This window comes from Euwallacea fornicatus, chromosome 12 (assembly GCF_040115645.1).
Source record: "Euwallacea fornicatus isolate EFF26 chromosome 12, ASM4011564v1, whole genome shotgun sequence".
Classification (NCBI taxonomy): domain Eukaryota; kingdom Metazoa; phylum Arthropoda; class Insecta; order Coleoptera; family Curculionidae; genus Euwallacea; species Euwallacea fornicatus.
In genome coordinates this window covers 1,540,468-1,561,358 of record NC_089552.1, presented here as the reverse complement: position 1 = coordinate 1,561,358, position 20,891 = coordinate 1,540,468, and the positions used below count along the sequence as shown (strand labels likewise).

The 20,891-nt window shown below is 40.5% G+C and overlaps 1 protein-coding gene and 1 long non-coding RNA gene across 6 annotated transcripts; one reads left to right on the top strand and one right to left on the bottom strand.

Moving 5' to 3' along the window:
- The first annotated feature begins 174 nt into the window (after positions 1 to 174).
- Positions 175 to 18,610, top strand: LOC136342469 (uncharacterized). 2 transcript variants are annotated; one of them, XR_010732648.1, is made up of 2 exons: positions 175 to 399; positions 18,198 to 18,610. It is a non-coding gene; the product is annotated as an uncharacterized lncRNA (long non-coding RNA). The 2 variants fall into 2 exon arrangements; XR_010732647.1 differs by lacking the exon at positions 175 to 399 and adding an exon at positions 16,334 to 16,979.
- On the bottom strand, positions 386 to 18,186 carry LOC136342464 (protein gooseberry-like). Of its 4 annotated transcripts, XR_010732645.1 has the most exons (8): positions 17,915 to 18,186; positions 11,700 to 11,872; positions 9,039 to 9,261; positions 4,277 to 4,482; positions 2,997 to 3,156; positions 2,228 to 2,704; positions 987 to 1,312; positions 386 to 910 (listed from the first exon to the last, which is right to left on the bottom strand). XR_010732645.1 is itself a non-coding variant. In XM_066288309.1 (7 exons), the coding sequence occupies exons 1-7, from the start codon at positions 17,976 to 17,978 to the stop codon at positions 1,056 to 1,058; spliced, it is 1,560 nt and encodes a 519-aa protein (XP_066144406.1). In that variant the 5' UTR covers positions 17,979 to 18,186; the 3' UTR covers positions 386 to 1,055. The 4 variants fall into 4 exon arrangements, 3 of the variants coding, with proteins under 3 accessions (XP_066144406.1, XP_066144407.1, XP_066144408.1); XM_066288309.1 differs by having other exon boundaries at positions 386 to 1,312; XM_066288310.1 differs by having other exon boundaries at positions 386 to 1,312; positions 2,258 to 2,704.
- Positions 18,611 to 20,891: the final 2,281 nt, after the last annotated feature.

Sequence of the window (20,891 nt, the reverse complement as noted above, 5' to 3'; positions counted from 1 at the left end):
ATAGGTCAGTCGGTCACCATGGATACGACACAGAAAAAAAAGAACGTCAACATGTGTATCGCAGGATTGGTCCTTTATATCCTATCCCTGTCTCTGATTTCCAAGTCGTTTGACACAGAGAGAGACGGGATAAGAAAAGACGTTCCCGCTATTTCTATCGTTTGTTTCATCATAACCTCAAAATTATACGTTTTGACATTAGTTAGAAAACAGTTTTTGCATTATTTATAACTAGTATGTGATTAAAATAGTCGGAAATTACGTTTAAGGGCAATAACTATGTGTGTAAGGTGCTAAGGTGTCTTCATGTCCCTTCGGCCAAGCTGTTCCAGGACCAAAACCAGGATAGTGTTCCCTATGCGGGAATTAGATTGAGCCCTTCTCCTCAAGTTCCTTAAGGTATGTTTGAGTATACTTAAAGGTTTATTTTCCTAGTCACAATGGCCTGAAGGGCTATGAATTTACCGATTATGTTATGCACTTGATTCAACAAGTGCTAAACAACTAAACAAATGTTTGATTTTTTTCCAATTTTCATCTTTTTCCGAGTTCTATGTATATTTCTATGAAGGCCTCCGCAAATTTTGTATTTTCCGAAAGTGTTTTAAACACATTTCCAACTAGTCCTCAAGGACGAAGACTAAATTGCAAGTTACTGCAACTAATAACTAAACCAACGACTTGATTGTTACTGCGTTAAAAAGCATTTGGGGCCAACGTTTTATAATTTATGTTTGATACCTGTAATGTTAGAGCATTCGTAGCCGAAGGCTCACCTAGAATTCGATGACGAATCAAAAATAATTCTATCGCTAATTGTTTTTGAGTTTTAAGTTCACACTCGTTCAACGTTGAATTATTGACGCCATCTTGAATCTGTGTACCTCATGTAGAAACAATTTGGTATATACTGTAAACAAACTTATCGATATCCTTAACAATACTAATATTCCTATAAAAACGAACTGAAAGTCCTAATCTCCTACCTGCATATCTTGGGGAACAGATCAGATGTATAAAAAATGGAGTTGGAATAATAGAATATCTAGCCGTCGCTAGTACCACCCATAGTACGGAGGTTGGTATCCCTTAGGTGCGTGATTAGCGTACCCGTGGTGCATGTTCTGCCCAAATCCGCTCAAAGACTGGTTCAAATTTTGCCCCAAACCTCCGCCTAATTGGTGGTTGTTGATTGGGCTCAGGTTCCTCACCTGGTGATTGGGCGACATCTGCCAATTTGATAGTTGCTGTTGCATGTTGCTGGCTTGTTCTTGTTGCGATGGAGTGTTTTCTGTACTGTTCGAACTGTTACCTAGAATAAGCAGAAAACAAAATTTTAATCACCGTGGATGAACTAAAATACAGTGCGTCGGTAGAAATTCCCATAAGTTCAAAAAACGGCAACGTCACCACAGTTTTTTGTCGAGACCTCGTCTTTACCCCATCAAAATTTTATATGGATTTCGACAGAAGTTAAAGTTAAGATGGATATAAAAATCGCCACAAATGGTTCGGTACCAACTGTCTTTTGTCGACCACAATTATCAAGGTTTTATATGGACCGCAGGATTTTCCCCATCACATGTGAGATGGCGAAACACGTTGCCAAACGTCAGCAGATATTTCATTAAGGCCGATGAAGGTTCCCATTTCTGAGACTTTAAAATTTTTCAGATGGATTATACAAAAAGGGACAATTTATTTTGCTCGCAAAATCCTGTTATCTAAGCCAGACTGGTTTTGGGAGCAAAAACCGAGGTCTACGATCGACATTGTGCAAGACTGGTGGTTTTACAATAATGCATTAATTGAAAACGCGACCATAAGAGAAAGTGGACAATCAAGTGATGTAATTTTATATATTTTTGAATGAAAACGGCGTCTGTATGGGTAAAATGGATGCGACACGCTCTGTTAATGGTCCACTGTGAGACCGAGAGGCTGATCATAACCAATTTCGTTAAAAGGAGATTGAGTGCACATCAAACGGTTTGAATTTTAAGCAAAATTGAAAGTGCAAAGTTGTGTAAAAAAAAGTGTAAAATTGAAAGTGTCTAGAAAAGTACCAAGGGACAAGGTGATTTGTTTGGTGCCTCAAGCTTGTCAAATTATACAATGCAATTTATCAAATCTCACCTTTAAATTTACAAATATGTCATACTTTATGTGGGTGTGTATTGCGATCAGCTCTTATCAAATAATTAACCACAAATCAACTTATCCCTACCACTGTTTGGTCCTAATATGGTAACCATACTTGTCGGCGTGGGCGGCATATTCCCATATGTATGTCCTCCCCCTGGACTAGTAGTCACCGCATGATGAATATTGTCATTTCCGTCCTTAAACTCCACTGCACCGTTCTGCGCCTCCAAATTTCGGATGTTCGCGGCCCCATTTGTCAAACTTCCACCAGATGCCGGTGTGGCAGCTGTCAAACCCCCGTTGGAAGCGGCGGATGACATGTTATTGTTCTCGGCGGCTGGCATATTCGGCGACGTGGATGTCACCATCGATGTGGACGGTACCATGATGCTGTTGGCTTGGTTGATGGGCGCGATCGGCATTAGGTTGGTGGGATTGGGAGGGTACATGGGATGTGCCGGGAAAGGGTTATGAGTAAGGGGATGTTCCCATTTAACTTCAGGAAGGGGTAGGTTTGGGGAGGTGCTGTGACCGTGAGTTGGAGCGTAAATATCAGGCACTAAAATGGGTGGAAAAAGAATGATTTATTTCCGTTCATACATATATCTGGCACCATTTCCATTGATCTTTCATTTCAAATAAATGCTTCATTAGTACCGATTCGCCCTGCATTCTCCACATAATTTCGTTCAATTTCTGCTTTTTTTTAAGTAATGTCAATGAACTAGTGACCAATATTTAAAACCAATGGATCAATAGAACGATGGTAACAGGTAATAAATAAGAATAAAAGGTGTACGTACATAACAATGATATACAAATATAAAAGGGTAGCAAAGGAATCGACTTACTCTGATTGGCCGCTGCATTGTTGTATCCGCCCTCTGCGGAAGGCATAACTTGATTGTAAGGGCCCGAGGGCGTGGAATAGGGCCCTCCAATAGGGCTGAATGAAGAACTAGTGCTAGCTAGTTGTTTTCTGAGACGGGCTCTTCTGTTGCTAAACCAAACCTAAGAAAATGTCAAATTATTAGAAATATTTAGATTGACAAGTTTTTAAAACTGCCTATATGTCGAGATACCACGAAACCCTTTCCTGAAGATTAATAAACACTTTTTCAGGTGTTAATTAGCTTTTTCTAAATGTTTCGCGTTTTTAGTTTCCCAAAGCTTCCCGGATTCACACAAAATTTGTGGCTTTCTTGAGTTCCGATTTCATCCATTTGCCCAGTTTATCAGGTTTCTTGAAAAGTTCAAGAAATGGATAAACGCATATCAAAAGTTGACTCATTGGAGTGCGGTAAAATTATTGAAATTGATGCGATACGGTCACGACACCAATTTAAAAAAATAAAATGGTGTGTAGTAAAGTCGCATTATCGCACGCCGTAACTGCTATTGTACTGTATTAGTATCTAGGAAAATACTGAAATTCAGAAGCTTGAAGTTTGTTCGTAATAGTATTAGAACGCCAACAGAAAAATTAAGTAATGTTGATTTAAATCAATAGTACCCCCTCACTCAAATTTCAGTGCGGTACTCAATTTCGGAAGTTTAGTCCAGTAATAAATTTTGACAGTGCTTCACACATTTTTGCAAAGAAAAATCAAAGTCATAATTTGACTTCATTCGATAGTTTAAATTTCTCCCTTAATCAAACTTATGGTACGGTGGGGAACAGATCGACCGGAGAATTGCCAATATCCTTGATCTAAGCTTTTCCATCTCCCGCGAACCAAGGGGAATTTTCCCCTTTCAGTAACTAAAACCTCAATAGAAGAATTGAGATTTCTGATAGACAATCTTAAGTTTTTTCCTGTGTTCATTAGCCACAAATTGTACTCAAGACGGTTACATCCCAACAGAAGAATTAGTTGATATGAATTGTCTATCTATGTGGAACAGACAGTTTTTCAAAAAATTAGTAAAACTTCAACTTGACTTGAAAACATAAATTTGATATCTTTTCTTCATTTCAAACATTTACTTTTGGGTGCTTATTTGACAAGGATCTCATTTCGTCTGGAATGATCATTGGTATCGTCTGATGAATGGAACCTCTCCTTTGTCCGGGAGTAAATAACCCTGGATTCCATATTGAAGGCTTTCACTATATAAATAATGTAAGTACCTGAATTCTGGCTTCCGTTAGTTTAGTCCTCTGTGCTAATTCTTCTCTTGTATAAATATCGGGATACTGAGTTCGTTCAAATGCCTTCTCTAATTCGTCCAACTGGTGTGCTGTAAAGGTAGTTCTCGACCGACGCTGCTTCCTCTTCAAGGGAATACCAGGTTCACTTTCACAATCTGAAGTCCCTTCATTATCTGTTGATTTATCTGCAAAAGAAATTATGCATGGTGGACAAGATGTAACGAAATTCTTCCAGGTGGTAACTGACATATTATGCCAGGTAAACAGCCACAAACAGGGAAATAATAAACTTAATCCGAAAACTCCCATTAATCTAAAGCCAACATTATTTCACCGAAATGAAAAATGACGTGGCAAAAAGACCCCGACCCGAGCGATCCACTAAAAAATAATAACCAGTAATTACCCAAATGAGGTGTATTTTCTAAAATATACGGGGGGGAAATAATGGCGTGACGTTCTGGTAGGGTGCTTTCCTAAATTAGGTGTAACCAATACGGACATGGAGCCTACGTGTCGTACACTATTAATAAGAGCTATTCGGACTGAATGAACAGGATATGACTGGGTGATATTTTGGAAATGGGTCGTCGGGTGGTGCTGATAGAGGGGGGTCTCCATGATTATTTTGGTATTCCTCGAATTGAAGTCTGATGGAAATTAATAGTGCTCGATCACTGTGTTCTTGGTAATAAGTTTGCCGAGGAGTGGTCTAAGGTCGGTTGGCCTGCAGAACAACAGGATCGATAAAAATACCCATAAAAAAATTAAAGATTAAAAGAAAATTTGTTTCTATTCAAAAAAGGTGGGTGAAATCTTACAGATATACGTTAAGTATAGTTAGTAGTAACAGTCGTTCCAAATCCGCATATCAAGTGTCCTTGTTGCATGGAGAGCGCTTCTTCACAAGAAAGAAGAACACTGCGTATATGAGCATTTTCACCAAACGGGTTCCGTTTGACTCGCGAGATGATTAGGGTTTTTCTTTCAGTTTTATTTAAGCTTTTCGGGATCTTTATTAAATTTTCATTAACGTTTTTCCTTATTTAACCCAAAAAATTAACAAGAACCACTGACGCTAAGAAAAACGTTCGCATTTGACACACCGTGTCCAAAGTATTAATCTGTGGTGACTCTGCCAAGACAGTCTCCACGGAAACCAAGAATCAATTAATCACCCGATCAATTCACGACGAATCGAATTCGACTTCTCCATGCAAATTACCTGTGTGTGATATGTACGTAACAACGCTAGTACCAAATTAGCAGTCGACAGCAGCAACAAGCAGGTCATTATACATACAATTTCTTTAATATAATTATCTTTCAAAAACACCAAATCCTTAATTCATTTCAAAAATCCCCGAATGAAACCTCAAGTGGCTTCTGCGGCATAAAGAGCGCCAGGGATGATAAATGACACTCCGTTGACAGGCCGGCACCACAGGTGGTACCGAGCCGCGTTTGTTCGACTGCGGCCCATTAATAATTTTCTCCCGCGTTTTCGCTAATTTCATCCGCCTAATTACGCTTAAAAAATCTCCTTCAGCCGCCGACTTTGGGACCTGCGGCGAAGCTAATTCTCTATCTCTCTATCGCACACAAGCACACTCCCGTCAGGCCTTAATGCGTTTTTGGCACAATAGAGTCCCGTGGCAGCTGTTTTGCATTATCTAACAGCAATTCGCCGGCGTAAAATGAATAAAACAGCCGAAAAAAAACTAACCTCAGGTCTCCGCCTAGCCGTTGCGCCTCCATTTTGTCACGCTGCATGCCCCCGCGGCCGCCATTTTCGAATTCACAAAACGCGCGACCGTAAAACAGGCTTAACAATGCCGCATTGTGTTTATCTATCCTTCACAGTCGAGTGGTACCGCTGGTACCCGCTAATAGGCCCGCAAGGATGGTGCTCGCTACTGCCTTCAGTCTGACGGCACCTCCAGGCGGAGAGCTAATTTACTGCTTTTGTAACTTGCTAACAACGAGGCGGTAAAAAGTTGCTGCGGATGTTGCTAGTTTCTTCGAGTTTTTGGAACGGAAGGTAACAACGTTGCCAATCATTTGGAGGTACGCAAATTTCGCGTTGTAGCAAAGAGAAATAACGGTAACGATTGCCATTTAGAGGAATTAACCTACATTAAAATTAAACATCCCTGAACACCTGGAATGAATAATGATAGTTCGCCACACGGCGCATGTGCAGCTGAAACATCCACCGGAATCGTTCTCTTTTAGAGCATATCGTATCGAAGCAGGAAGAGTTTTAAATGCGACACCTTGCGAATAGTCTCGCTGAAAAAATTAAGAGGTGTTAGATCAGGAACGCTTTCCGGCCATTCTAGTAAACCCCTTTTCTCGTGAGCCACTGACCTGGAAAAATGTTATTGAGAAATTTGTCGGACAAATAGAATGCAATGTCGTGGTGTTCCGCTTTACTGAAATACAACAAAATGTATCAAGTCATTAGATCTCTCATCGTTTAACAGCGTATTGATCAAAAGTGACTATATTAAGGTGTGAACGAATATTTCCATCCAACCATTTTTCGATTACTAGTAACTAGCGTCGGTGCGTTTTATTCACGGGCCCCATTTTATCATAGAAACACACTGTTTCCGCAATTTGTGCAAAGCACACAGCCCGTCACACGGGATTATCATGAGGTAACTGTCGGAAACTTTCCACTCCACATAAATGCAAAATGGTGCGGTTACGGTATTCGACGAATCACAACTCTCCAATGAGTCGTGAGACATCTTGAGACACCTCCTTATCGCCGCGCCTAGGTTTAAGTGTGTAGACTTAATTAATGGCAAAGCATTCTCCACTGTTTCCATATAAGCCGCTTCTTTAAGTATTCTTCGTTGTAGGTACAGATACTGTTTGCTCAACACACTGCATCAACAGTTTTTAATGAGCCACGTTCGTTGGTTTCGTAAATAAAAAGCACTTGAAATCTCTCATTCATAGATACAAACCATTTCTGATGCATAAATCGAAGCGAAGCTATTAATTCGAGTTATTTCACGCTTTAAAATTTCGAGTACCAGCTAGCTTCAATGACTGAAATGTTCTCAGCACCTGAATCTCCCTCGCTGATCAATGTGACGACAATAGTAGATTGTGTTGCTAGGAGCAACGGCGGAAGTGAGTCTGAGGCCGTAAACTGGGTCTTTTTGCGAAAGACATCCAGCTGTTGTTTTATTTATTTATTTTTTTTTAATTTGAAAAGTCCTCTCGTGGTCTACCACGAGCGACCATCAATGGTTGATTGAGATCGATCAAATTTTCCCCGCGCAGCGACTCAAAAAAAATCTGCACCAATGCAAAAAAATGAAATATTCACATTTTCCAGAAAGTGATGGAATTGTTTTAGTGATTTGTTTCTGGATTAAACTTGAGACTGTTCGAATTTTTTTTTTTAATTTTCGTCAGACATAAGGTCATTTGCAGTTCCCCATGCACGGTAATCTAATGGGGGGGGGGAAGATCGGGGGACGGCGCTGGCCGACTTGTGTCTGCGCCCAGTTCATCTGGGCATTATATTTAAAGTTAGAATGTAAATAATAAATAAAATAATATTAAATCAAAATAAATTTAAGTGTGCAATGCCAGAAAATTAAAATTCAACGACGCTCAAGTTTTGTGCAAGTTTTCACACCCGGCCGAAGTTTTACTCATTTTAAAAGAGTTTCTTTTCTTGCCAAACGCCTCGGCGAAAATGCGCATCAAACGAACTTTTTCCTTTATGTCCGATGCTCCGTTTTTTGTCCTTTTCGTGCGGACGACTCCTTCAGATTGCCGTTTATGAAGACCAAATACCGATCGCTTCGGGTGAATTTTTGCTCGCTTACAATGTAACATTCTCACGTTGTTTTTGAACAACATTGATTGCCAATAAATCAATAAACAAATAACTCAATTTCCTTCGTCGATCAGGGCTCGTGCATTTCTTGCTATCGCATCATCACACACGAGATCTCATCAAACAAATCAATTGTTGTGCCCCCCCTTGACCATCTACCGATAATGAGAATTCTTAAAACAGGTAGCCGTGGTACGACCTTTCAAGATCGAGATTGAAGAAACCCCTCGCTGGTACCCAATCTGTCGGGTCATTGTCTAACTATTAACTCCCGTCTTTGACTGGGTTCCGACTCGGGACTCGGTTTACTCTTTTGTAACATGACACTTTAGACTTCAATTTGACCGACTAATTTTTTGACACTCCTTAATAACTTTGCTGCCGACAATGCTCAAGGCACATTACTAAATGTATAGAATATCGAGGATTAGACAAGGAAATTGTAATATCAAAGTTGACCTTCAGATGGTCCCGATTATGCGACACGTTTCCTCATTCCTCCTATACCTATATGAAATTCAATTTGTCGAGGAACTTTTGACACGATTCAAGTTCTACCAAGCCATGTCAGTACTCAGAGGACTGGTAAATAGGCAACAGATTTAGCTTAATCATTTTCGAAGCTTGCATAATAGTGTTTTGCCGTAAACCTGAAAGTCATTTCCTACTATTATTATTTAGCTACCAGATTTTTTTATCGCTAATTAAAAACCTCGAACAGAAGCGATACCTGTTACCTGACATCTACTCGCTGTTCTACTGATGGTTGATTTTGCTTATTTTCCAGTTTTAATTAGGCATTCCTTTTAATTATCGGCTATCAACATGTTGTGATCAACAATTTACTTCCGCATGTTTGTCGGTACAGATACTTACCATCGCATTCTGCGCCTTTGCCCCGTAGGAGCCTGGAAATGGCAGATACGCTCGGTGCCGAACTGCGGTCGCAAATGCCCTCTTTGACCAAGCGGTCTCGGATTTCCCAACTGAAAATGGAAGGATTTTCCCGTTTGTACTGTTCTATCCTGGTTTCCACCTCTGGGGTAGCGACCCTCGGTTTGCTTCCGCCAATGACGCCAGGTCGAATGGACCCCGTTTCCTAGAAAAAGAAACCTTTGAAGCTATCGTGACGTGACAACGAACGATTTCGGCATCTTCGGAGAGGAGACATTGCATTTCTGACCCCCCTTTGACCTCGTTTTTTCCGTGGTCGTCAGGTGACCCACAGGCCACCAATGACGGGCGTGGCAGGTGCAATACTTTAAGTGCTAAGGAACCGGAAACGGCGTTACGGCTAGCGGTCGGCACTGAGCCTGCTGTCTACTGATCATGAGCGCTGAGCTTGCGCAGTGTGCACCAGATATACGGCCGTTCGATAACGGATAATAGTAGCTAGATAATAACAGCTTCGTTCTATTAACGCCGTTCGGTTCCATACACTAAAGCGCACGATTTCCTTTTAGTTATTCAAAATCCCCAAGCAGAGCTGGGATTTTGCCGAAAAAAATTGTTCGAGAGGAGTAGAGATTTAAATAAACCAATAAATGCAGGAACAAAGGTACGATACTGCGCGGGCTGCCTGCGCAAACACTGAAAGCTTGACGTACGGTACCTATTTACTTGAACCCCATCTCTCAAGACTCGGCGAACCCCTCGTAAATAGGCCTCTATTTCCTCACTTGGAGCGTACAACGCCTGGATATTTCCGTGGAAATGGACCGTCAGCACTTCCTGTGATTGAAGGACAAAAAGGTCCAGTTGATTTTGCCGAAAAGATAGTTTCCATAGGAAGTACAAACTAGAAAATAGTTCCGACGAGTCTCGCGGCTTCCATGGAAATTCGCCCGGTTAAAGATATTCGGGTGCGTCAATCTAGTGGCCTCGAAACTACCAATTTTCAGGAAACAAAAGAGAGCCGCAGTGTTGCCATTTGAGGTGTTGCTTCACTGTCACCTGGTTTCGCAAGATTTATGTAGTGACTTGATGAAAATGGGTTAAATTTAGAGTAAGGGTCGTAAAACCGAATATGAAATCGAACCGGCCTTGCTATCCGTGATTAAATAATGTTTCATACCAGTCTCTGTGTATGAAAACAGAATCCCCGTGAAAATCATAATGGGTTTTAATAAATCGTTAAGGAAGTTACGATTTGCGCTAGGTCATTAAAATCGGTCGTAAATGACGGACAATATCCTGTTTCAAGCGGTGGTGCGGTACAGGCATGGGAATCATGGGATTTTCTCAACGGGTCGGTTGAGCTTTAAAAATGAATGAGAATTGTTTGTTTTACTCATGTATGATTGTAATTAGAAATTAGACATATCTCTCTGGATCAGTACAAAGTAGTTCAATCTCTTCCTTCTTTACACTCCTTTGTATGTCGGTAGGCGAGGCAAAGGTCATTTTTGCTCAGGTTACGCAGTTCCGGTTAATGGATCGAATATACCAAACACCAGAAACGCGGTTTATGTGGGGGGTGTAACTGTCCCGAATGCCCTCTTAATAATGAAGAGCTCAAAGTGAATGGTGAGATTACGCAGGCATGCATCCACGACGCGGATAACAACTAGCATGCCAGTAAACCAAATTTGCACACCAACTTGCGCACAAGTTGAATTTTTTCACGAAAAGATTGGAAAAACCTGCCGACATCTTTTATACAAGTGGTGCAAGTTAGGCTATACTGGCGACTGGCGCAAGTGAAATAGCCGTGAGTGATACAGTGTTCAGAGTTGATAAGAAGAAGTAAAAGGATGTCTCGGAATTACTTTTGATACATCATCGTATTTAACGAAAAAAGTGCCCTACAAATGTTTTCTTGTCAAACTTCGTAGAAATTTCAGTCAGTTGGCAACACTGCTGATAACGCTATGTTGAAAAACCGGGCGGTGAAAAACTACACCATCGAAATACTAGCGTTTGCTTGCAATAAAAAGTCAAAAAGGGCCAAATGTAAACAAAATACATGTTTTTTGTAACAATGAGTTCTTCCTGAGACGGTAAAGTGTTCTGTTTCTCCCTCTTTTAAATAGAGTTCTTAGTTTTTATGATTCGAATTAAAATTGTCTGTAGTGATGTTTAGCTATCCAAAACGACCTAATTCTCGGTTTTTTCCATCGTACTCTAATTAGCAAATATCAACTATTTTGGTACCAATGAATAGAGCGTTTCACTATTCAAAAAGCTCCACCAGCACAACCCAGGCTGCATTTCAGGGAAAAGGTGAATTAGCTACAGGGGATGGGATTGAAGAGAGCGGATTTGAAAAAATAAAAATCCTTTCGTCCATATCTCGTAAACGAAACGAGGCGAGCTTATTAGAAATTTCGGTCTGCCATCGAATTGTTAGAATGTTTTCCTTTGCATAAATTAAAGACAGTGACAGAATTTGACAAATGAGTGACGTTACACGTATAACTAATGTCAAATTGTAATAGGTGTCTGCTAAATATTGAACTGTTTGACGTTGATTGATTGAAACTCATTTGTCAAATTTGGAAACTGTGTGTGTGCATATAGACGCAAAAGTATCCATACCTGGTATCTATTCAAAATCTTGCTAACACAGCCGTGGGACACTCGTAGCTGGCGAGATATGACGCAGGGCCGGACACCAGCAGCAGCCATTTCCACTATTTTCAGTCTTATGTGGTTCGGCAGAGGTCTGCCATTTATGAACACCCCGCCCAGTTGATTAACACGTCCTTGGCCTGAAACCCCAAAAACAAAACTGTTTACCTTCAAAAAAATTGATGACAATAAAATACCCGTACTTTGAGCTTTCTATGGCGAGGTCGGTCAGTACTGGGTACTGTCTCAACCAAAACGCGAATTGCGGTTTCTCGCGGTACCAATTGCACCGCGCTAACCGGGCTGTAAAAAAACTGCATCATCCTCAGCTGTTTAAATAAATAGCGAGGGTGGAGCGATACCACTGCGAAGAAAATAGCACACGGTGTTTGCGGTAGTACCTGCGGTCGAAAATTCTTGACTTTTTCCGTTGATTCTGTTGGGAAACGACACTCAACCGACGGAAACCAAAATGGCGTGGTTTTTGCAAAGGTTATGATCTTGTGCAATGACTTTTTTCCGTTTCGGATTGCTTTCAATTTTAACGATATGCCCAGTGAACAAGAAACTCTAAGTGGGTCACTATACATGTTCGGGTTGCTATATGATTTCCTTCTATTTGGCACCAAAAGGGACCCGAAATCATTATGTTTTCTATAGATCAAGGTGAAGGGCGTACGACGAAACTCAAAATGAAAAAAATACAGGCAAAATTTCCGGTACTATCTTAATTAACAATACCAGCCCCGTAGAATTAATTTATGTTTTTGCCTCTGATTTCTGAACAGATAGATAAATGAATGTTTTAATTAGTTTGGTAGCTGGTGGTAATTAAAAGCCCATTTATAATAGGTTAATGATGAGGCGGCTAGACTTAAAAGAAAACGCATTGTACTGAATGACTTAATTTTGATTGTGCGTTTTTATCAAAATTTACCCATTAAAAGATTCACCGGTAATTCCTATGTACCTAATAAATCTGTACGGGTAATGGCCTCAACGGCCACTTTTACTGACCGGTACAAGTGCAAAGGGGGCACGATCCCTCATTGCACAGCATGTGATCGTGTTGACTACTCACTTTTATCTGTAGGTAACTGACATTTAACATTACCGATGTATACATAATCTTAGAGCACAAATAATATAAAATTTATTATTAAGCGGTGTAAAATTCATTACATGAGAATACACCTGTAGTGATGTGTATCTTACATCGATTCTGGTTACCTCAGTCGCGCTGGGCCTTCTTGTCACAAATCAGAAAATTCGCCCTTGTTGAACCACTGAATTTCGAACCGACGGAACGAACGAGAGGGGAGAGAATGGTAAATTTTCCTAAGCTGCCAACAAACGGAGCTGAAGAAAAGACTTTCAACTTTTCAACCCTCTTGGCTTACCCTTCGAATGAAGGAACTTTTATTTCGGACAGCAATGCTTCACATCACGGAGTTGGAGCCGTTCTTTCACAGTACCAAAATAGGGGAAAATTGGTCATCGCCTATTACAGCAAGTCGTTGGGGAAGGTGAAGAGAAATTAGTGCGTCACTCATAAAAAGCTTCTAGCCCAGTGAAAGCTGCAAAACACTATCACAGCTTTCACACTCTTAAAGTCTGATTTAAAACACCCAAAAAAGGACGAAGGACAGTTTGTCGAGCACCAGTGGCAAGTTCTGCGGACGCCAAGAACTAATGGACGAAACTGCGAACATAAATAAAATTCGAAGAGTGACGATTAAGGAACCGCTTAAAGTAGTGTTGGATAGCGGTATCATGAAGGAGGAATTATTGGAAGGACAATAGTCAGATGCCGTTGTACGTTTTAATTAAAAATTAGGAAGTGAGACTGGCTTGATAGCCTGCTGGCTGCAAAGGGATTCTCTTGCACTGGATCACTCGTAAATAGAAATACCCGATAGGTTGACCTCTAATTATCAAACAATAATAGCCCAGTATTTGTAAGCAAAATATGCTGCGAGAATTGCACAACAGCTGTGGTTGTCATTTTAGAGTTAACAGGACTTTGACGTAGCAGCAGGGGTAGCTGAGAAAGAATAGCTGTAGATAGCAGAGCAGTTTTTCCCAGCCGAATTCGGCGATAGACGTCTCATGGCGGCACTCCCCCCTCCCTCTCGGTAGGAAGTCAAAAACTTGAGGTTTTCAAACAAGAGGGCCTACATGACCTCAGGATATTTTGGGGACGATGTGGTGGGGCCCGCAAAATATCCTGGCCGTTTGAAGTTCTAGAAATGTCTCGTAATTATAGTCTATGGATATGCAAGAGAATGGTGCGTCATAGGACAGAGAGTTGAGTGTACTGAATAAACTTATACGAAGAAATCTGGTCGGTGATGTTATGGAAATGTCAATCCTATATCATCATCAAAAGATTTGTTTTTTCGACAATCAGGCGTTAAGTACGCTTTTATGCTCCCGAAAGAGAGCGCAAAATGGAGATTTTACGAAAAATTTTGCTCGGCTGCCTAGCCGTCGTGTCCGAACGAATTATAAAGGGTTCTTTATGATACTGTTTTGAGGACATAACCCGATTCACAACAGTACAATAAAGCAGGTAATTTATGATCTTAAAAGAATAAAACAGGTAATATGTGTTTACCATGGACTGACTGAATATTGACTGACATATAAAGGTCTTTAAAAAGGTGATTAATAATAAAATTATTTAAAATAAATTTGCGAACTTCTGCATGATTTTAATTTACATGAAAATTACCGATATAAAAAGGGCTTTACATACGTCAATTAATTCATGAAGCTGCCTCGCGAATAAATTCCTCAAGTGGCTGTCAGTGCAACAGCGGCTTAATTCACGAAAAAATGTCACTAATTCCGGCTTAACCCTTACGATTTTGAAGATTCCAATACATGCACCCCAAAACCACCGACATTGCCAGTTTTATTAGCAGGATTCTGCATTCGACAAAATTCTGTAAATCTGCACTGCCTAGCGAATTTAATGGGGCACTGAACGTCCAGCAACTTACCTCGAGCCACAAGCGAAAGTCCTGCTAACATTTTCGAATTCCTCGAACTAACACTCAAAAACAACAAACGCCCAGAGGAAAGAGAAATGAGATCAACATGGTCCCAGCACAACCGTTTCAAACAGACTCTGTACTTCCTACTACCCCAACTAACCCCCAATGTGCTATGCTTGGCAGTGTTGCCAGATATGGCGCATTCTAAGCAGGAAGTGCGCTCTAAGTATTCGGAGTGGTGCGTCGCGTTGAACAGTAGCGGATTTAAATAGTGAAATGGTGCGCATTTCGAATAATCTTGAATTCAGCACTGCCCCACTAATCCCATCCAGTCTTTGGTACCTTCCTTTTGATTAGAGGTTTCGAGGTGTTGGTGCTCTTATTTTGGGCTGCGAGAAACTCTCAATTTAAATTTTGCTTTATTAATAGACGTATAACTCGTGAGGTTGAGGTTCTGGTGCCAAATTCTTGAATTTTGGGAGTTGAATGTTCCCGGGAGATGAAGGCAAGACGGTTCGATCAACAGAGTCGGGTTATATGCAAAATTGGCAAACACGCGAATATCGATGTTTTGCTGAAGCTCTGCCCATTCTGCTTTCTAATAGATTTCGGTATTTTTAGATCCTGCGGAAAAACATGTGTAACAAACCTAAAGTTTGGATTTGCTCCCCACTGGTTTGGCGCCCACAAAAAAGACACTATCACCAAGTGTCTATCTACGCAGGACTGCGCCACCAAGGTCATAATGCCCTTTATCAATAAAAGCAAATTTAGCAATAAATTGACCCACAATTCGTAATTCATTAAGCTAATGTAAAGAATACATTAACTTAATGCACAGAAAATGCATTAGATTAAAGAATATAATTCAGTAATTTACTGCACAGAATGCATTAAGACGAAGACGAATTAACTGAATGAAATTCGTTAACCATAATAATTCTAATTACGTCAATTTGAGATAAAGGTTTAATCAAAATTTATGAATTCCGTACACGTCTACAACATAATGAGAATATTTATTCTATGCAATGCCAGCATTGTTCTAAAAATTCAACATCGCTGCAAAGAAACATGGAGATTTTATAGTTTCATTAATAACATTTCCTCGGCCGCCATATTTAGTGTGTTACAAATACAATCCTGGAACTACGGAATTTTCCGGCAAATCTTAAGAAATGTCGAAAAGGAAAATCTTACAGAGAACCCGCAACGGAGGCAGCCGACGAAGGAAGAAGCGCCCAGAAGGACAGAAAAGTGCTGAAGAGTCCCTGTCGACGCGGAAATTTCAAGCCAACACCCAGGAAGCGCTGATCCACACTGGAAAATATGAACTAGGGGGTGAAAAGGAAAAATCTTCCCGAAGATCTACAGCGATGGCAGAGGAGAAAGCTGCTTCCTCGAAGTCCCGAAGACCCTCCTAATGCCACACGATGTCGTTCCTTCCTCCAATTTCTCCACCGCTTCTTCTGGACCATTGGTTTTGCCCATTTGCGAAATTACAGCGGCCATGCCGCTTCCACAGTATACGAATCCTTCGAAAGAGAAATTATGACTGCAGCATCGCCATTTAATATCTTTTTGCAAGAGGGGGGAAATGGTCTAACCCTTCACTCTTGAATCAACAATTTCTATAGCTGAAGAACCCCTGCAAGGTTGATATCTTCCTAATTAGTTTCAAACTTGTGTACGAGTATAACGGTTACACCCAAAATTCCTGCTCAAGAATGCTTCGAAACAATTTCGGCCTATTGCACGCACGTCGTAGCCGACTTCGGCTTTAGAGTCGACAGTCGCTTTGATACGTTTCGGCTGTAAATAATGAATTAAGCTACGACGTACAAGGCACGCTGGCAAACTTTTCCAGAGCATTAACAGTAGCAGTGTCCTTCAGCAGGATGCACCGTGTCCGGTTAGTCTGGAACAGGTGACGTATCGTACCCCGCATGCGAATTTGAATCCGTCTTTGAACTTGAACTCTTCTCACTTCACTTTTAATCGATTTTTTAAGTTCATGGCATATTTAAATTATCGATAATGTGCTGATGCCGGAACGATAATTCTTTCCTCTGTGCATCGATAATTTCCCGTCAGGAATGTCTCGCTTTTGGTCAGACTGACCGTACAAATGATCAGTTTACACTTACTTATTGCTTCGCCCGGGCCCTATTTTGACACCCACTTAGTAACGCAGGTGTGTCCGAGACGTCGGTGTCGTCTGTACAAAGTGAGAAATTGCTGTAGTCTGGTAAGTTGCACTGTTCAGGTAGCGAAAGGCGACAGAAATGACAATTTCAGACACAGTATTTGGAAGTCTCGGCAACATCAGTACCTGACCAGAAAACATGACATCTACACAGGGGGTCTGCTAAATGATGGCATTAATTTCAAAGAGTGATTTTTTGTGGCAGCTTGTGAAGAAAAGTCCTAATAAACGCATGTCCGATCTTGCTTCGTTTTGGTGATACAGGGCGTCAAAGTTTTATTTCATTTTTCGGTTTCCCATAAATATTTTCGGACGTAATTAATAAATTTGTTAATAAATTAATGTGTTGAGAAAATGATGTGCAAAGAAACATTTAATTGTCGATATCTCGAAAACATTCCTCTGAGAGGTTTCGACCAAGTATACCTTTTTTTTTGTTTAGAATTGACGGGGAAAAAAGACGTAATTCAGTAGAAATCAAAATGCAGAGTCCTGAAAATGTTAGCGAAAATTCAACATAAGAACATCGCTGCAGAAAGCTCCCCCAACGTCCATCACCCCATGAAATTAATGCCTTCAGTTAGTAGACACCTTGTACAAAACTATTCAGGTTAAGGGTAAGAACTGCATATAGAAGCGTAACAAGAACTGGAAGATTCTGGAGCCCCGACTGTTGGTACGATATGCTGCCCTCAAGCTGAGGCAAGCACAGTTTGGCTTGACCCGAGTCCCTGCAGGACGCAGGGGCCGGGCCTGGCGCTGTAAAACGTTTGTGCGTGTGGCGTCACAAAAAAGACAATTCTTTTGTTTCGTCGCGTCATCTGAATAGTCCTTTAAGGGTACTTTTCGCAACATGAAATTTGTCTAAATTTAGCTGCCCCTTTGCAAAAATTCGAACCGTGCATTATTGTTCAAACGGTTTTGGCAATCCTCAATCTTCTGATCTACCCCCGTACATTGAAAAAAATGCCACAAACCTTGAAAGGGATATCCAGAGAAACAGGGCCGGTGCATTATTCCAAAATTATTCGTAACTGTCATTTCTGACTCCACTGTAGCGGTTTAGTACTTATCCCGCACAAAAACAAAAGTTAACCAGTCGCGCAGCGTCGCGACGCGATCACTTTACAGGAACCGCCCAAATGAGCTAAAGCGGCGGTTCTATACCGAAATAGGCGCACTATGTATATATGACAATCGACTCATGTTTCATTTTCGTCCTCACGGGAGGACCAACTAAAACACACTAATTCGTTTTAGAAACTGCAGCTTGGTACTCTAGAGGCGCCGCCTATGGGCGGACACCAATGAGGGAGCATGCACATTATCTAAGCGATCAGGTGGGGGCAGCACGAGGGAGGGAGTAAGAGCATCAAATCGCTGAAGGGAACTTAACGATGCAGACGAGGACAGAAGATCCGGGGGGGGATTGTCGTTAATGGTGTTGTTGGGGATGTTGTTGATTGAGGTAATGCATGGCATGTACGATAAGTAGTATTGTGAGGAAGTATACTACCATCGATAAGTAGTATACTACTATTGATAAGCATTTGAAATTCGGACTCCGACAATGACAAACTCGACTGAGAATTAAGTAATCAATCAACAGTAATCATTTTCAGTTTAGCATTTAACATGACAGATACACAAAAAATACTTCCAAACACTTGTGACTAATTCGTTTTTATTATCCTCTCGATACTTTGTTACTTGAATCTGTCGAAATAAAGATGACCCAACGTGTGGAGCAGAAAATCCGACATTGTGGTGGTGCCTTTTGTCCTTCGCATGTAGACAACGCTCAGATGGGAATGATTGGTCACCTTTTCACAATTTTTCGAGATTTAGTAGTCAGGCACTTCTGTTTTTCAATGTTTTCTATTCGAATTTGACTCCTGTTAAAGGCTTCCGTGACGAATTTGAGCGAGGTGTTTGGAGAATTGTTTATTGCCCTGATTTATTTAGAGGGTAGTACTAATGGTTCCCGCAAATGCCAATGATGTTTTGTTTGGAAATATACAGTTGTTTCTTTTCTTAGGAACGACATGTTGGATTAATGGTTGTATCTCCATTGTCAACTCTTTAAGTCACACTCTATGGTCAATTAAATAACACTTATTTCTGTATTCTCACGGCTTCCGCAAAAATATTTTTTCCTTTCACACCGACAATGATATGGAAGCACAATCCTTTTCTGTCTCCAATTCAAGAATTTGCATACTATTTCGCTCTCAGATTCTTCATGTAAAATTTGCCGAAAAAGGCGGACGCATCGTAAAACACCAGTTTGCTCTCAAACCTTAATTCAATGACGAGCCGATAGATTTGGGTAAGTACGGTTACAAGGTAAGCTTAAGGTGGGAACCTGATCCTCAAGTCAATGTGACGTTGTTGGGATTACCGCAGTAGGTGCGGGATAGAGTTCTGGCGTGTCCGCCAGGTCTAATCCAACGGTGGCACTAGGGCTTTTGACACTTCAACTCGTATCATAAAACCGGACCCAACTAGCGAAATAAAAGACAAATTTTGTCCTGATATCTAACATGACATAAAAGCTCATCAGCCATTCGAGCTGATTCTCGTGACACAGAATTTAAAACATTTTATCTCTTTTAGTTCTCGTGATAAAATTAACGTAAAACTGTTCTTAAACTCCAATGAACGTATCGATGTCCCCCTTGAGAAACAGCTCTTGGACGAACCCTCGCAAATATTCGATTGTCCAGTATGCCCGAACTGACCTACATTCTTCACCGTCAAGTGGCCCTTATCTGTATATAAAAAAATGTAAAAAAGGGAATTCATAGAAAAATGTATGTCAGTGGATCACCACATGTAAGACAGGGTAGGAAAGTTTCCAGACGATAATCGGATAAGAACTTCATCTGTGTAATACAGGATTGGTCCGGTGCGTTATGTATTGTCGCATCTCGGATCCTCAGGTCGGGCGATTCAGGAAGAGACAGGGTGATAATATTAAAGATTTTCCCGCTACTTCTTTCGTTTCTTTCGCGATCTCGGAAATTGTCTGCTAGGGAAGAGCGAGAGAGAGAGAGAGAGATTAACAAAAAAACCCAAATCTTTTTTTAAAAATTACTGCCACGTTAAGAGAATAAGATAATGAAAATATCAGCTCTAAAGCAGTACGCAGAATCATTAATCGTGCTGGGTATGAAGCTAGAGCGCTAGAAATAGCCTTTGTGTCGGCAACATAAATCAGAAGCGTTTAAATTTTGCCAAGGACCGCGTTGATCGGAATAATGATTTTTGGGCTAAAGTATTATTTTACGATGGAGGTAAATTCAACATTTTTCAGCCTAATGATAAGGTTTGCGTTTGAGGAAAACCTAACACAAAGTCGGAATGGGAAAGTCTTCTTAAGGCCGTTGAACGTGGGGGTGGTAGCTTTGAGAGCGAGGGTGTGTGGGTTCCGGCGAGGTTTAAAACCTTGTTTTTATTGACAATGTAATAGATAAAATTATTTATTTGAACATTCTCTAAAGCAATTTAGAGCAGAACGCTGAAAACCTCTATTAGAACCCTGATTTTATTTCCAACGGGACATCGACCTGAAACATACGGCTCCTGTTGTAAAGCTATGGATCCTGTATGACGCTCCTCGTTATTTAAAAATTCCTCTCCAGACACCGGACATTAATCCCATTGGAAGCGTTTGAAATTTACGGGGAAAAAGAATAAAATACATGATATTTTTAACAAACTGAAACTTCGGGATATTTTCCAGAGATATCGAAATAATATCGAAGCAGATTTTAGTCAGAAATTAGTTCATTTAATGTTAAAACGACTGAGAAAAGCCATCAACAAAAGGTTTTCGAACAAAATACTTATTATAATAATTTTTTGTTTAAAATTTGCTGTGCTAATACTTTTTTTCATAGATTTTTTGCAATTTATTTAATATTTTGTAAATTATGTTTTTTGCCTATATAT